Source organism: Cupressus sempervirens, chromosome 6, assembly GCF_028749045.1.
Source record: "Cupressus sempervirens isolate cs-2001-9-10 chromosome 6, ASM2874904v1, whole genome shotgun sequence".
NCBI classification, from domain to species: Eukaryota; Viridiplantae; Streptophyta; class Pinopsida; order Cupressales; family Cupressaceae; genus Cupressus; species Cupressus sempervirens.
The window spans coordinates 92,833,445-92,851,133 of record NC_143123.1 but is presented as its reverse complement, the minus strand read 5'-3'; the positions used below and the strand labels follow the sequence as shown (position 1 = coordinate 92,851,133).

At 34.1% G+C, this 17,689-nt stretch overlaps 1 protein-coding gene across 1 annotated transcript; it reads left to right on the top strand.

The window, feature by feature from the left end:
• Positions 1 to 3,808: 3,808 nt before the first annotated feature.
• Positions 3,809 to 4,751, top strand: LOC149551359 (uncharacterized). Its single transcript, XM_089789670.1, has one exon. It carries the CDS (start codon positions 4,039 to 4,041, stop codon positions 4,513 to 4,515), a length of 477 nt encoding a protein of 158 aa, XP_089645796.1. The 5' UTR covers positions 3,809 to 4,038; the 3' UTR covers positions 4,516 to 4,751.
• The last annotated feature ends 12,938 nt before the right edge of the window (positions 4,752 to 17,689 follow it).

Sequence of the window (17,689 nt, the reverse complement as noted above, 5' to 3'; positions counted from 1 at the left end):
AGAAATTAAGGGATCATGTTGAAGATGTTGAAAGAGCTCTATGATATCTAGGCATGCCAAGACGATAGCTTCACAAGAAAGAGAGAAGTTGCAAAAAATTAAATAGGAGAGATTGTTCAGACTAAGTATTGTAATTCAAATATTGCTTCAAGAACTTCACTCACATTTACCTTGTCAAAAATCTAAACATATAGCATTGAAGTCCTTTAAGGATGAGGTAACAAGACAATAAGCAAGAATAGATCAACAGCTATATATCGTAGGACCTTGGATTGATATAAGTGAAAAAATGATAAGTTGATAGATGTTCATGAAAACATAAAAAATAGAAAATCAAGGTGTAGGAACAAAACACTTCAAGCAACCAAAAGAAAAAGGAAGAAATGATAAAGTGGACAACCTAGCTGAGACCTATGACCTAAAATGTTGTCCAGAGAAATCAGACAAGGGAAGTTTGGAAGAAGAGAGATTTGACTTCAAAAACAAGGATAACTTTCAGCTTGTTAATAATCCCTTATTTGAGCTTAGAGCTAATGTTTGATGTTCCCTTATATGACTCCTAAGGGTCTGTGACTACATCCTTATATTTTAAATCACAATAAACTTCTTTCTATTATTACTTATACTCAATTGTTTATTTTCCACAAATAAATGTTAGGTATTAATAACAATATTTTTTTGGGGTAGATATATCAATGCAATTGTGCATGTATCTTGATGTTATGTACAAGTAATATCACCCATGCTTCTGATATATTCTTTAATTCACTGCTAGAGAGATGCAACTGATCTTTGGTAAAGAATATAGATGAACAATATGCAAATGTCTTTTTAAGTAATTCTGATATCTTCAATCAAACTTTGATAACCAAAAACACTTCCAATAATGACGAAAATGACTTTGTGAAAATTCCCAATCCAATCAATATCAAAGACTAAACAAGGATTATATATATTGAAGTTGGAAGTATAGTGACAGTCAACTAAATGACCTAATGTCATAGATCCTGACGATCTAATGTTGATTACTGATTTGTAATAAGTATCATTAGAATTTCTGTAGAGCAATTTGCAAGACCAAGTAATCACTGTTACAGATTTATCATAATGTAAAAGTGATATGTACCATACTAGTCTAAAGTTATTCACTGTATCTGATATCTGCCTTATTGAAATGTGATATGATTGATTCTATTTGGTTTGTAAAGATGTTGGATATTTATTTGATCTTTGTCTGATATAATATCTTTGTAATGGTGATGACCCAATGATGGGTGATCTGTACTGTTGCAATTTCTAATGTAACTCTTGTTACTTATGTGATATATATGTCACTATTCCTTATCTTAATCATTGTACTCATGGGATCTGGCTTTCTGATGTCTAGTGGATTACTACCACTTATGTCTGTATAGAATATAAATTAATCTTCTCTTTGAATAATGTCCTTGGACTGGTTATTGATGCCTTTTTAATATCATTTGAAGAATTGCAACTCTTCATTGCATCTTTTAGTATTTGGCTCCTCTTTCATTATTGCACCCTTTTGGATAACTAATCTTTGATTAGTATTTGTGATCAGCATGATATAATTTAAAGAGAAAACACTTACATTTTAGTATCAAGCTTGTTTTATGAATGAATGGAGAAAAACTAGCGACATATCCATTTCAGCTTTGTGTTTTTCACTGTTAGTATTTGATTATTAGAACATAATTATACATCCTTGTGAATTGGAGTTTCAGCAAAGATTTAATATTATTTGGATTTCTTTCTTATTGTAGCAAAGGTTATGGAGGCCTTGAACATTCCAAGAGGTGTCCGGCGTGTGCTTTTTTGAACACTTAATACTAAAAAGGTATTTTAAGTTTTAATAATATGGATCTGTATAATTCTAGTTTTAATACAATCTTATTGCAGGTTGATAGATTTTCTTAACAAGTTTTCAAAGTGTTTTCTGTAAAGTCATTGTTCACTCCAGTTCGATCATCCTGACTTTTAGCTACAGGTGCCTTGCCTTTGGTCAAGCATAAAGCTTTCCTTAGGCCCATGTAATATGGTGGGTAATTTGTTGGGTTTCTCCTTACCAATGAAAACTTTGATGTGACCCTTACTATATGCTTTTGCCATGCATGACATGAATAAAAAACTAGCAATACTACATTGATGTGCAATGGGTACACTGAAGAGGTAGAAAATCAAATAGAAAAAATACATTGTTCTATGTTTTGCATGTATTTATGTAATACATGCTTACTAGGCACCATTACGAATATCTTCCTTATTTGTCCAATGAGAAAGGACTCTAATTGGAAAATTTAGGAGCATATCTCATGATTTCTGTCTTCCTCTTGCTACCTCTCCCTATCTCCATCTCTGCTTTAGCTCTCTCTACTTATTTTATAACCTATTTATCCCTCTATCCCTATCACCCTCTTTCTATATCTCCTTATATCTTTCTCTCTCATTCACCATCTATATATCTCTTTATCGCCCCTTCTCCTTATTCCTCCATATCTCTTTATCTGTTCCTCTCTGTCTTTCCCACTTTATCTCCCTGAACATCTTAGCTTTTAGAGAAGCAAAAAGCTTTTGCTAGTCAGGATCAAGTGAAGCAAAAGGCACTACAGGCTGAATATGCTTGCAGCGGGGTCGCTGTGGCAACGACGGCAGTTGGCGTCGCCGCCATAGCGGCCCCGCCCAAGAGCTAGCCGCGGAAGTCGCAATTGCGACATTCGCACATCCATTGTAACGGAATGTGCGTCGCACACATAGCAACTCCGTCGCAATTCTTGCATTTACGTCGCAATTGTGACGCCATTGGAAGAATTGCGACGGCCGGCGGCGTCAACGCCACAGCTACTGCGTCGACGGTGCCGTCGCACATCCCTGTCACAATTTGCCATGGACGTCGCAATTGCGACGTCAAGGGAAGTAATGGGCACAACGACCCCGTGGCCAGATGTCGACGCGACCTCGTCGCAATGTGTGGGCGGATGTCGAAATTGCGACGATAGCCGCACGCATTGCGACGGGATTCGTGATGGATTAGAATGGTGAAATTGTGACGGAGTGGCGTCGAAATTGCGACGGAAGAGGATAGACGTCGTAATTTGTGACTAAAAAACAACGACATCTACTACCGTCGCAGTGGCGACACATTACCGTCGTAATTGCAACACTTAGCCGTCGCAAATCGATGCCAAATGTATTAGTGACAAGACTTATTTTGAAGAGTCAAAATATTAAGCACATAAGCCAACATTAATTCTACACTCTTATACATTGTCAACTATTGAAAACTGTTGACAATTAATATTTTCCTGTTGAAATTATATGTAATTAAATAACTGTACCTTATGTTGAAGGTTGGGGAAGATGATAATGCAATACAAATTATATTTTACAAAGTCTTTCAAAGTTCCACACAAATTGTAGAACTCATTATTATTTGTGTTGTTTTTTTTGTTTTTATGAGAGAACAAATATTAGAAACCCTACTATACATGATATTGGCCAAATAGAATTGAACAATAAATATTTTATTTGTCAAATATTAAAAACCATAAATTACAAACAAAAAAAATGACCAATTAGAATTGAACAATAAATTTCTTTATTTATAAAATATTAAAATATATAAATTACAAACAAAAGAAAATAGGAGGTCACAAAACAATAAAGGTTTCGTATTGGCCACAATTAATAGAGACAAAAATCAACATGAGTGCTATAAGTTGCCTGCCATTCGGCTGAACAAATAAATTTGAAGTTTTTGTATCTAATCCTCTCAAATAATATACTCTAACAACATTGGAGCTGGCCCAACGATTCGCCGTCTCTCACACACCTCATACCATTATACAAAATACAAATAACAAAAGCCAATGCGAGGATGAAGCATAAATGGCAGAATATAAACGAAGCATCTCAGCCCACAGAGAGGCGGAAAGAAAAACTATTAAACTAAATTGAATAATCCTATTTATTCCTTCCCATCTTCTCCGAAATCTCTCACAATTCTCATTTGCCTGTGAAATGGAGATCCCCAAATGGCAGGGCTCTGTAGAAAACAAGATCATGGCCCCGCTGGAGTTCGTTTGGAAGATTGTGAGTGATTTTTACGAGCTACAGAAATGGTTTCCCGGCATTATATCATGCGAAAGAGTGGAGGGAGCGCCTGAAAAGGGGGTCGGATCTGTGCGGCGCTGTGTAACAGCGCTGCCAACAGATGGGGAGGGCAGCGGTTCTTATGCGGTTGAGGAACTCATCGCTCAGGACGATGTTAACCACACTTATTCTTTTCGCATCACGGATACCGAGAGGCTCAGCTCTCAGGGATACGAGGCTACCGTTGAATTGTGCGAAACAGGGGAGGACGGCAACTGTTTGACGAAATGGTCGTTCCTGATGAACCCCATTGAAGGGTTCTCCAAAGAGCAGATTGAGGGCCTTATGAAATCTATTCTTACTGCCATTGTCGACAATCTGGAAAAGCTCGCTTCTTCACAGTAACCCTTTCGATCTTCTTTTTGTGGATATGGGTTTTGTTGATTTCGGCCGTCTGTATGTTTTACAGACTTGTCTGGTTGATGTTTGTTTTTATGGGTCTGTGGTCGTTTGGTTTTACGGGTGTGAGTGAGGCACTCATTGGCCATTCTCATCATCTTTCATGTTGGATGTGCGGGTATGATGTAAATGTCTAAAAAATAATAGATGAATGATAAATCGCTCTTGTTGAAATAAATAAATTGTCTTCTAAACCTTTGAATGGATACACAAGACCTTTGTAGATCAATGATGTATCTTATATAGTCGACTTTGACTAATGCAATCAGATTGATCCTAAACATGTAGGAAAATTTATTAAAAAATGTTTTACTTTTATTAAGATATATCAAAGTTGATGTGTATGGGAAGATCAATAGTTGCACATTTCGTATGTCTGCGACTTTTCAATTAATAGCTTAAAAGAAAATTTTAAAAAATAACTAAAAGTTCATTATTAAATATATAATGTATCACATTGCCATTCAATTTTCTCTTCAATTATAAATTTTTTTAATGATAGGTACATCTGTATATGCATAAGTATTTGTAATTTTTGAATGACTATTAAGACATTTGGGGAAAAGTATAGTCAATTTTTGAGGTGGTTGTAACACGCAATTATTAATGGGACATCTTTAGAAGCTATCACACAACACTTTGAAATGACCACTTTTCAATCCGTGTTCATCTAATAGATCCCACAATGTGTGGCATTACTATTTAGAAGCTAGAACAATAGCTATAACTTTTTTTAAAATGTCAAATTTTTATGTCATTTAGAATCTATAGGTATGTACAATTAGTTATCTCAACTAGCTATGCACTTCCCCGATGAAGCCCTTAACTAAACAATCAAATATAAGTGATCATTTTGAGAATTTATTAATTAAATTAACAATTATATAACTACTATAATTTTGTATTATTAGAAAAAAAAAATCATCTGGTTTGAACCAAAAGAGAAAATGGTCACAAAACTTGTTTTTGTTGATGTTGATTGCTTGTGCAACTAGATGTTCCTACATCATGACAACTAATGGGGGAAATCTGAAGAAGATTAAACTTGTGACAAAAAGGAGATATATCCAACTAGAATAAGCAATAATATAAACAAAATAAAATTGGGATAAGAAAACAAAGAAAAATGTATAAGCAATGATGATTACACATATACTATAATAAAGAATGTAAAAGCATGAAGGAAAAGATTAAAAAAAAGGAAATGATAGGAAAACATATTTTTGGAAGAATTTAAATTGTTGTAATGGATCACCACCTCTATCATCACAGATTAAAAAGTAAGGTTCCTTGAATCAACTTAGTGCAAGATAAACCAAAATGGTATATGCTATAGGATTTTCTAAGATTTGAGATAATAGTTTAGTTTAAATGTTTTCTCTTTACCATCAATGCACTTTTTTACATGAGTCATCCCTTTATGATTTAGTCACACAAGTGAATATATGATGAAAGGTGGGTAGGGAGAAACTCCAAGGAATTCCTCCAAACCCCTTGCTAGAGTAACACGTGGGAGCACAGCACAAGACATGACATCAACAGAATTCAATTGCCAAAATGCAGATTTGATGATAATTGATTATACTTTGTCAGGGATTAGGCCTACCTAGTTGCAACCTTCAATTACAAGAGAAAATCAACATACGATCTTAGGAGCTCAAGAAGCTAACCTTCAAATATATTCTTCTATCCAACATTGTGTCTAACTACAAACTATACCTCAATATATAGCTTTTAGGACATGTAAGTTGGCTGATGGGTTACATTTATGAAACACGCTACAAAATATAAATCCTTGCCCATAGGGAAATCAATGACCACACAATTAAACAAACTAAGAATTAAAGACTTAGGAATAGGTCCACATCTAGTCCAAGAAGCCACTCCTAAAGCCATAGAAGATCGTGAGATAACATGTTTTTTGTCGATGCAAATTACCACACGTTACTCGGTGTGTTAGCCAGGAGCACACCTTGAAAAAGAATGAAATATAACTTTCTAGCGATAAAACATTAAGAGCCATGATCAAAGGCAGAAGATCCACGATAGGTCCACTTTAGAAAATTGTAACCGCAGATGAAGTAAACAAGGAGAACAAGACTATTCACTTGATCAACAAACAGAAGCACCAAAACACAGGAAAGTTTTTGGTTATTGCAAGATTAATAATGAACCCAAGATACTCTTACATTAATATATCATTCAAAATATGTGTCATAAAGATACTAACGTATACACATCATTTGTAATAATGGTAAATGGAAAATCACATAATATATTAACATATACCAATTATAACTTATAAAAGATCACAACATTGGTTTTCATCCTCACATGTATTTCATCCATGTATTTTTTGGTAGGTGCATAAGAATGTATTCTAAAAAAAATCAATAATATGTATTCTAAAACCACTCAAGAATGTGTATAGAAGGATTTGAATGACTATTTTCATCAAAAAATGGTAATCATTACACAACAAAAATGAAATTTATGATTTTTCCTAAAAATGGCCCTTGGAATGGAAAGATTGAGACTTGTAAGTAAATCATTGTCTAGGACAAAGAAAACAAGTAATTTATAGATGAAATTGATTATTTTTCCTTCTTCAAGGTGATGACATCTTGGCCCTTCCATTTTAGAATTGCTCAATATGAATCTCATCAACTTGGATTTATTTGATACTATATTATCATTGGAATCTCTTTTATGTTTGTATGTAAAAGTTATATGATAAGGACCTTAGCAAGGCAATGGGACACCATTACATTTGACATAAGAGTTTATATGCATGAAAACAATTTTTGGGAATGTTTCCTATAAGTTCAATAATTAGACTTTAAATCAATTGGTACTATTCAAGATATCGAGACTAAATCCAAGTTGTTGCATAAATGGATTATAATATTTAATTTTCTCAAAGGTTTAGTTAGTTTTCACAACCAATAAATGGAATTTTCATCTATCTATGAACTTGTGAAGACATCCTCAATTGGTAATGAGAGTGTTTCATTAGAACATATTGCTTTGAGGCACTTTGTCAACTAGTTCATGTACCTTATCTAAGCTTCCACTATTTGCATGTCCTATAATCATGGGATTCTACCAAAGAATTCTTTGAGACATTATGCCAAACAATTCATATACCTTATCTTTTAGCATGCACATTTTGCATACATGTCTACCAAGGAAAATTGTAGCTACAACATTTGACAAAACTTGTTTAACATTTATCATGTGATGATGTGCATATCATACTTCAAAGAACCCATTTTCACACAAGATGGGAGGATGTTGGGAAAATTTGGGAAGTCCAAATTTATTTCCCAAATTTACACCTGATAATTGCATTTGGTTTGAAAGTTTCTAAATCATCTTCAACAAACATGACTTCCATATATCTTGCAATCATAACATCTCATGAGACCACATTTCTTTAGGAAACTTGTCAAATATATCATGTGCCTTTTCTATGCTCCCACATTTTACATTCATGTCTACCAAAGCATTTCAAATTGTAATGATTGGCAATAATTGGCCTTCCTTTACTCTTTGATGGATATTTGTACCTTGTTCCAAAGCTCCCATTTTGGAAAAGATCTAGGAATTAAACTAGCAACTAAAACTTACGAGGATGGAAACTAGCTTGTTGCATCACTACATCATGAAGATAACCATATATTTTGCTCATTTATGAGAATTACAAAAAGAAAGAAAGGTCATATAAATACATTTGTAGGAAGGTAAACCTTAACAATGGTAATAACAAAATATATGGAGTTACATTTGTTGTCCACTTTGTTTTATGCAATCAAATGTTTGCAAATGTATATATTAAAAATACCATACAAATTCATATGTTTATGGTGACCATTAGTTGAATAAAACATATAAGAATATGTGTTAGAAGGAAGAAAAATACCTACTATCATCTAAACAATCATTAATTTTTATTTATTTATTGAATATCAACCAATAGCTTCATATATATTGTTTAAATCCAACCATAAACATCTTGTAAATAAATATAACTAACATTCAAAAGAAGAATCAAATAGAAGTCAATATATTATATATATTGAAGATCAATCAATACATCATATATATTTATTTTGCCCAACTACCAACAACTCATACTATGCCAAGCTAAAATAAAAATATTTAAGAACCAAAAAAGAATCTTATAAAATTTAAATTATTAAAAGCATCTCCAAAAAAATTTAATATGTTCAAAGATCAATCAATATTTATTATACATATTTTTAAGTCTAACTTCCATTATACTAAGTTAAAATAAAAATAACTAACTAGAAAAGAGGATCTAATAGAAATCAGATTGTTTAAAAGAAACCCTTTGTCCAAACATTTCCTATTATATGTAGGTGAAATACAATCAATAAAGCCAAAACATGGATGAAAGCATGATGGCAAACAAGAAAGCAAGCTTCAGTGCAAACACCCTAAAAAAGCGATCACTCAAGAATATGTATTCTAAAACCACTCAAGAATGTGCATACTATAAAGGTCATAAAAATACATTTGTAGCAAAGTAAACCATAATAGTGGTAATAACAAAATATATCGAGTTCCATTTTTCGTCCACTTTATTTTATGCAATCAAATGTTACAAATGTATATATTAAAAACACCATACAAATTCATATGTTTATGGTGACTGTTAGTTGAATAAAACATATAAGAATATGTGTTAGAAGGGGAAAACAATACCTACTATCATCTAAACAATCATTAATTTTTATTTATTTATTGAATATCAATCAATAGCTTAATATACATTGTTTAAATCCAACCTCAAACATCTTGTAAATAAATATAACTAATATTCAAAAAAAAAATGAAATAGAAGTCAATATATTATATATATTGAAGATCAATCAATACATCATATATATTTATTTAGCCCAACTACCAACAACTCATACTATGCTAAGCTAAAATAAAAATATCTAAGAACCAAAAAAGAATCTAATAAAATTTAAATTATTAAAAACATCTGTAACTTTTTAATATGTTCAAAGATCAGTCAATATTTATTATACATATTCTTAAGTCTAACTTCCATTATACTAAGTTAAAATAAAAATAACTAACTAGAAAAGAGGATCTAATAGGAATCAGATTGTTTAAAAGAAACCCTTTGCCCAAAGATTTCCTATTATATGTAGGTCAAACACAATCAATAAAGCCAAAACACGAATGAAAGCATGATGGCAAACAAGAAAGAAAGCTTTCGTGCAAACACCCTAAAAAAGCAATAGTTTATAGTGCATAGATTATTATTATTATTTATTTATTCAGCTACCAACAACTCATACTATGCTAAGCTAAAATAAAAATATCTAAGAACCTAAAAAAAAAAATCTAATTAAATTTAAATTATTAAAAACATCTACGTAACTTTTTTATATGTTCAAAGATCAATCAATATTTATTATACATATTCTTAAGTCTAACTTCCGTTATGCTAAGTTAAAATAAAAATAACTAACTAGAAAAGAGGATCTAATAGGAATCAGATTGTTTAAAAGAAACCCTCTGCCCAAACATTTCCTATTATATGTAGGTGAAAGACAATAAGTAAGCCAAAATATGAATGAAAGCATGATGGCAAACAAGAAAGCAAGCTTCAGTGCAAACACCCTAAAAAATGATAGTTTATAGTGCATAGATTATTATTATTATTTATTTATTCATTGAATAGTTCAATAAATTGGGGATGAATAAAAAGACGACTTTGCTGAAATTGGTTTGTGAATTTGATTCCATTATTTTGTAGAGTTGTACATGTTTAAGTGATGTTTTATTTTATAGAATCTTGTGGCGGTCTGGTGTTTTTTTTTTTTTTTTTTTTTTTTTTTTTTCCAGTTGTGAATAATAATCGATCATTTTGTCTTCAGTTCATGATGGATTACATGTTTAGTGTAAATATGTGATGTTCAGATAGAAAATTTTTTGAGTTTGAATTTGAATTCTATTTGTTTAATTTCAAAGGTTTCATTTTTTCAATTGAGCTTTCAAAAATTAAAATACAAATCATAAAATGTTTAAATATTAGAATCTTAAATATATCTTCTTATATCTATAAATATATTGATATAAAACTAGAGATAAAATGAAAAAATAAATTACATAGATACGTAAATGTTTTAGTCACATCTTGTCTTCTTTTCTGTTTGCATGTAAATGCAACCTTACCATTGTAAAAAATTATTTTGCATGTCTGCATGTTTAATGATGTTTGTTTTAATGGACTCTTGGTACTTGGGGTCATTTGTATATTTATTTTTTTGGATAGTAGTCATTTTTCATTTTCTTTATATGATGGACTATATGCCTAGTGTAATCATCTTAAATATAAATAGAAAAGAAAGAACTGAATTCAAATTCAAATTTGACTTCGTAATGTTTAAAGATTACTACATCTCTCAATTATACTCTCAAGATCTAAAATGTATGTTACAAAAAAAAAAATTTAATTAATTGGCCAAAGTCTAAATTATTTATTATTGTTAAGATTACTTATTATTATGTATTAATCTCAAGTAAGTTCAAACCTAAGACCTCCTGATGGGAAGCTCACAATTTACCGTTCCATTGTAGGCTCTTGCCTTTTAAAATTTTCTTATTATTTTCATATATATCTAAATATTTTTGTTATCAAAACATAGATATAACTAAAATAGAAATTGCATGGGTATATTATTTTTGTGAGTCACATCTTGTCTTGATTTTAATGTACAAATTAATATTACATTAGAATAGTTATGTGAACATTCTTAATAAATGTAAAAGTAAATATTCAAATGCTCATAAAATCTTATGAACAATTATAAATGCAAACAAGTATCCTCACTCTCTTTAAAGTGGGTGACCTATTGAAACTTACCATATAAACTAAAGGTGTAATAAAAGAACAGTGCTTGCTTGATACATGTTCAAAACGAAAAAGTTGTTAGTCCTTGCCTTATAAGACAGGGAACTAATGTTTTCACTGCACCTTCTCCAATTTATTTTTCTGTCTATTCTATATCATATTATAAAGTTTGAAAAAGTTATATTTTAAAAAAAATTATTGAACAAAAATTCCTATTTTTAGATTGGTTGAATCTAATTTTCCTGGGGTATTTAAGCTTTTTTCCAAAACAAAAATTGAAGGAAATTATGAAAGGACAGGCAGAAAAAATAAAGACACATTAAATGCTAGGAGATAAACATGGATTTAGTATGCGTCAGAAAAGAAGCTCTACAGTCATATTATCGCACATTAAATGTCTGCAACCCCGACAATCTGTAAACTCCACCACTCTCTTTCACCGAAGGCCTTTCTTTCTTCACCAGCACATCCTAGTTTAACATGCCCGAATAAGAAGATAAAAAGATTAGGATGATGGCTCAGCTATTATGGCCCACGGTCACATGGTCGCTTTAATAATATTAGGTGTCAGTTCAAAGCCGCATGATATTCTAGTTCCTTAAAATATTTCATGTCAATTTTCCTTCACATTTCTAATCTTACATGATTCAATCAAACATGAGCTTTGCTTGGTAGTACAGATCGAGTATGGGACAGATGACCCTCGAATATCGTTAAATTTATTTTTCACTGATCTAAAAAAAATTGATAAAATGTGAAGAAAAATAGTATAAGAATGGAGGGGCAGCAAATGGCTATAAAAATTAAAACATTTTCAAAACACTAATTATAGCATGCAATAGTAATGTGATGCAGTTTTTCCTTTAATTTGATTGTTTAAGCATCTTTTTTGGTATTAATATTTTGAATTACAGTTAGTGATTTGTCATTACAATGAGAGCTAGATTAAAGAAAGAAAGAAACAGATTAGAGCATATAGAAAAGTGAAAGAAAAAATCAACTCTGATTAGAGCATATAGTAAAGTGAGTGTGTAACAAACTTCAAAGAATTTAACTCTTAGCATATATATTACAAACCTTGAGTCAACAATAGAATAGGAAAAAAATGTATTTCATATGACTCTAAACTAATATAAGCAATTAGTAAAACCAGACTTCAACTATAAACTTTATAAAGTTCCAATGAAACAGAAGGCAGGGACTCACGCTCCACCAGAGCTCTTGTTTTAAATAGTTACGAATATGAAAATATTATGAGAAATTTAACTCATTTAGAATATTGTATGAAATTTTTTGAGAGGAAATACAATTGAAGTTATGATGTGACCATATGTAATGTCCCCATTTTAGCAGTTGACCAAGTGTGTGTGCGTTAGCCTTGTTCTACATGGTCCCAAGGGCTAACGAAGGGTCTAATGGGATCCTCGAGTGTTTTGGCCTAGTCATTTCCAGTTTGGGCCAAAACGAAGTTGATTTACTCAGTTTCAGGCATACTTACTATTTTTAGTAAGTTGGCAGGACACAATGCAGGTCAATTTTGGTGATTGAATTCGATACTCCTTGGTGATAGCTTTCCGATGAGCTATCACTCGCATTATTCGAAGTCTGATTGCTAACACATTTTAATGCCTGAAGTTTTATTAAAGTAACGTCTAATTTAATTGTAAAATATTAAAGTGTTACTTTAATATTTATTTTATGGTGATATGTACCCAAGGGAGACATAAGGGGTATTTTAATATATGTTTTATATATTACACATCTTTTATCCCACATTGCCCATATGAGTTGAGTGGACCCTTGGAAATAGAATAAAAGGAAGCATTTGTGGCTTCATTAGGTAGGTTGAATATGAGAAGAAATTGGTGTGTGAGTTGCAGCTCCGTTCTTAGCATTTGAGGACGTCTATCCTCTCTTGTAACATTCTAGACGTCATTCCCTTGGGGTTTGGCCTTTGGAATTCTTTGTTATTGGCTTCATTATCAGGTAGTTTAGTTGCATTTCTAGCTACAAGCAAATTTGGTATTTTGCTCATATCTTCTTCAGTACTTGTCCGACGCTTATGCCACTTTGAGGGAATGGTATTATGAAGGTAGTGGACTGGTTGAAGGACAAAGTATTGTAGTAGCAAGTTCAAAAGCATGGGCTGGATTATTATATCAATACTACTGAAGTAATTAGTGAGTAGATAAATTTGCCATGTATTTGGTTTTATGAATTCTGAAAATAACATTTTATTAGCAGCAATTCATTTCCACTTTGCATATTATTGTAGTTTCTTTCTTTTTTATGTTGTATGATACCAATTCCATGCACGAAACACAACAAACAAATAAACGTTTGATTTTCGGAGTTATAAGGGGTTTAAAACATTAAACGGAGAAATAAGAAGTTGAATGCAAACTGTTTGACATAATTCCTTTCATCAATTTGGTTTAGTTTTTTTGGGACATCCAGGGGTTTCCATTATAGTGGTATCAGAGCTATAAGTCCTGCCATCCTGTGGAGGTCTTATAGGGAATTTGGAACAACTGGATAGAGGGAAAAAGTGTTTGACGAAATGTCAAAACACTAAAATCAAAAATAAGTAAAAAACACAGGCTAAGCATTTATGTTTGAGCATGCGACAGGGGTCTTATAATTTCCGCGATACCAGAGCAAGACAAAATAGGATTTCAGACTTGCAAAGCAAACAGTCTAGTACATCCGTGTAGGTGGACTTTGAATCCAACCATACAAACTCAAAGGAGATATTCTTTGATCAGGACAATAATATGGGTGATCGAGATGACAGGAATACAGGATTAGGCGGAGGCAAAAATACTGGTCTAGATTAGGGGGAGGTACTGTTCAGACAGTTACTGGATACATTACAGTAGGGGCAGCGTATGCAGCAGGAGCAGAATAGGCGAATGGACATGATGTTGCAGCTCATGGCTAGACAGATGGGTGTCAATATTAATCTAGGTGATGCCAACAACAGAAACAATAACAATGAGAGAAACAATAACAACGGGGGAAACAATAACCATGGAGGCCAAGGCAACAACAATGGTCCTGAGAATAACATTAATGGTAATAATGGACACGGCAACAATGGGAATGAGGCTGATAACTTTAGACACGTTGCACGCCCAGCACGGACTACGAGCTCGAGACCTCTTCTACCCACTTTCCCACCTAGAGATCTAGTTCAACCAGTAAACGAACCGCAGATTACCAAATTATAGGATCAGTTCAGGAGGGACTGGGAGGCTAGTGGACCAGAGTTTTAGGCGGATATTTCCCTTAGAGATTATATGGACTTGAGGATGAGACACATGCCTGAAGCAGGAGGGAGGAATCAAAACTTTGAGCTGAGGAAGAAAGTTGAAAAACTTTCTTTACCTTATTATGATGCTTCAAGGAAGATGACTGCACGAGCTTGGGTGCAAAAGGTAGATACATACTTGCAACTAAATCCTATGCCTGAGGAGGAGGCTATCAAGTATGCGGCTATGCACTTGGATGGCGTTGCACATGAATGGTGGCATCATGGCATGGTGACTTTGGGGCATAATCAGATTACATCCTATGAGGAATTCACCAAAACATTGATTGAGAGATTTGACACTAAGGATCCCGAGTTACATTTCAAGGAGCTAGCACAGTTAAAACAGTCAAGTTCTGTGGATGCTTACATTGTCGATTTTCAGCGCTTCTCTGTACTTGTTACTGATATCTCTCCTAGGAGATTGGTGGTGTTATTTTGTGATGGTCTTGCTGATCCATTACGAGGTTGGGTGAAGGGACATGATCCACTCACCTTAGCTTAAGCAACTAAAAAGGCACAAGATTTAGCCCCTTCGGTATACAAAGGAAAAAAGCATTCAACAGATTCTTCCTACTGCAAGGACAAAGACAAAAAACCGTTTCAAAAAGAGTATAGCAAACCCAAAGAAGGATCAAAAGGACTAGACAATGAAACCTTGAATGAACTTTGAAAGAAGAAGCTGTGCTTCCATTGTAGAGAGCCTTGGGACTTATCTCATAAATGTTCTCTCAAGGCTAAGGCAAATCAAATGGAGTATTTTTCAGCAGAAGAGTCAGAGTCAGAAGGGGAGGATCAACACTCCGATTCAGATGAGGGTAACACTATAGAGGAGAGCAACATTCCTAAGGATGATAGATCGTTGGCACGCTTGACAGGGGCCCAAAAGGCAATCACATTTAAGGTCAAGGGTATTATCCAGGGGCAGAAAGTGATATCTCTTATTGACACTAGGGCTACACATAACTTCATAGATGCACAGTTGGTAGCCAGGAGAGGGTTACAGACATAGGAGCATGATGGGTTTAGAGTCATGGTGGCTAACGGTGATAAGTTATTATGCACTCGAAAGATATCTAATCTTTGCATCAGGTTTGGAGATGGCTACGAGTTGGAGGATGAGTTCTATGTTATGGACATGGGAGATTATGATGTCATCCTCGGCATGACATGGATGGCTTCACTAGTTGAGTTCACACTCAATCTAGCGAAATTGGAGATGAGATTCTAGCATGAGGGCAGAACTGTGGTACTTAGAGGACTTTCAGATGGAGCTTGCAGAGTAGTGTCCTTGAGGAGAATGCAGAGACTTTTTCGTCATGATGACATAGAGTGGGTGGTAGAGTGCTACATTATTCCAACTTCACCAGAGCCACAAGAAAAGAGTCATCCACCAGATATCCAGAAGATAGTTGATAGACACGCTAAAGTATTTAGCGATATTCCTCATGGGGTTCCTCCTGACAGAGGGATGGAACATGTTATTAAGCTCAAGGAGGGAGCCAAACCAGTTATGATTACTCCCTATCGTCATCCTAAGAAACACAAGGATGAGATAGAGAAGGAAATTAAGGATTTGTTAGAGATGGGGCATATCAGGCCCAATAAGAGCCTCTTTGCTTTAGCAGTAGTATTGGTAAAGAAGAAGGATGGGACGTTGCGCATGTGCATCGATTACAGGGCACTGAATAAGAAAACAATTAAAAACAGGTATCCCATTCCTAGGATTGATGAGCTGATTGATGAGTTGCACGGGGCATGCTTCTTCACCAAAATTGATTTGCGATCCGGATACCATCAGATAGGATGAGAGCAAAGGACATTGAGAAAATAGCCTTCTAATGTCACTATGGCCACTTTGAGTTCATGGTTATGCCATTTGGTCTAACCAATGCACCTGCTACATTTCAAAGTTGTATGAACCAGGTATTTAGGAAGCAGTTGAGGAGATTTGTCTTGATCTTCTTTGATGACATCTTGGTCTTCAGTAAGACCTGGGAGGAGCACTTACATCATCTGGAGGAGGTGTTATCTATTCTGGAGAGAGAGTCATTATATGCCAAGGAATCTAAATATCTTACTAGGAAAGGAGCCTTCGTGTGGACAGGGGCAGCACAGAGGTGTTTTGAGCATTTCAAGCAGGTAATGTCTTCATGTCCAGTTCTAGCTCTACCAGATTTCATGAAGCCTTTTGAGCTTCATTGTGATGCATCAGGTGATGGGATTGGAGCAGTATTGATGCAGGAGAAGCATCCCATTGCATTCGAGAGTAGGAAGCTCTGGGGAGTTGAGAAAAGTTATTATGTCTATGACCGGGAGATGTTGGCCATAAAGCATGCATTGGCCAAATTTTGATGATATTTGGTAGGTGGACGTTTTGTGATCAAGACTGATCACAACAGTATTAAATACTTCATGAGCCAGCATGATCTTAATGACCGGAAACAAAAATGGGTGACTAAATTGCAGGCTTATGACTTTGACATAGAGTTTGTCAAAGGTAAGAAAAATGTGGTGGCTGATGCCTTATCTCGGAGACCTCACTTATGTGCTCTGGCAGAGATTTCAAGAGATTGGAGAGATCGGATTATAGCAGAGTATGTCGGAGATGCTTGGGCTTCTAGATTGATTTCAGGTACCATACAGGATGATCGCTATGAGGTGATAGATGGATTGATCAGAGTTCAGGACAGCTTTTGTTTGATTCCGTCATCACATTTGAGAGAGGCGATACTGAAGGCATTTCATGATGCACCCACAGTTGGACATCCGAGGGTCTTCAAGACCTACAGGCAAATCCAAGAGCGGTTTTCATGGAAAGGGCTCAAGGATGATGTTCAGAGGTATGTCAGGGAGTGTGTGGTTTGTCAATAGAATAAGGGAGAGCACACATTTCCTGCAGGTTTATTACAGCC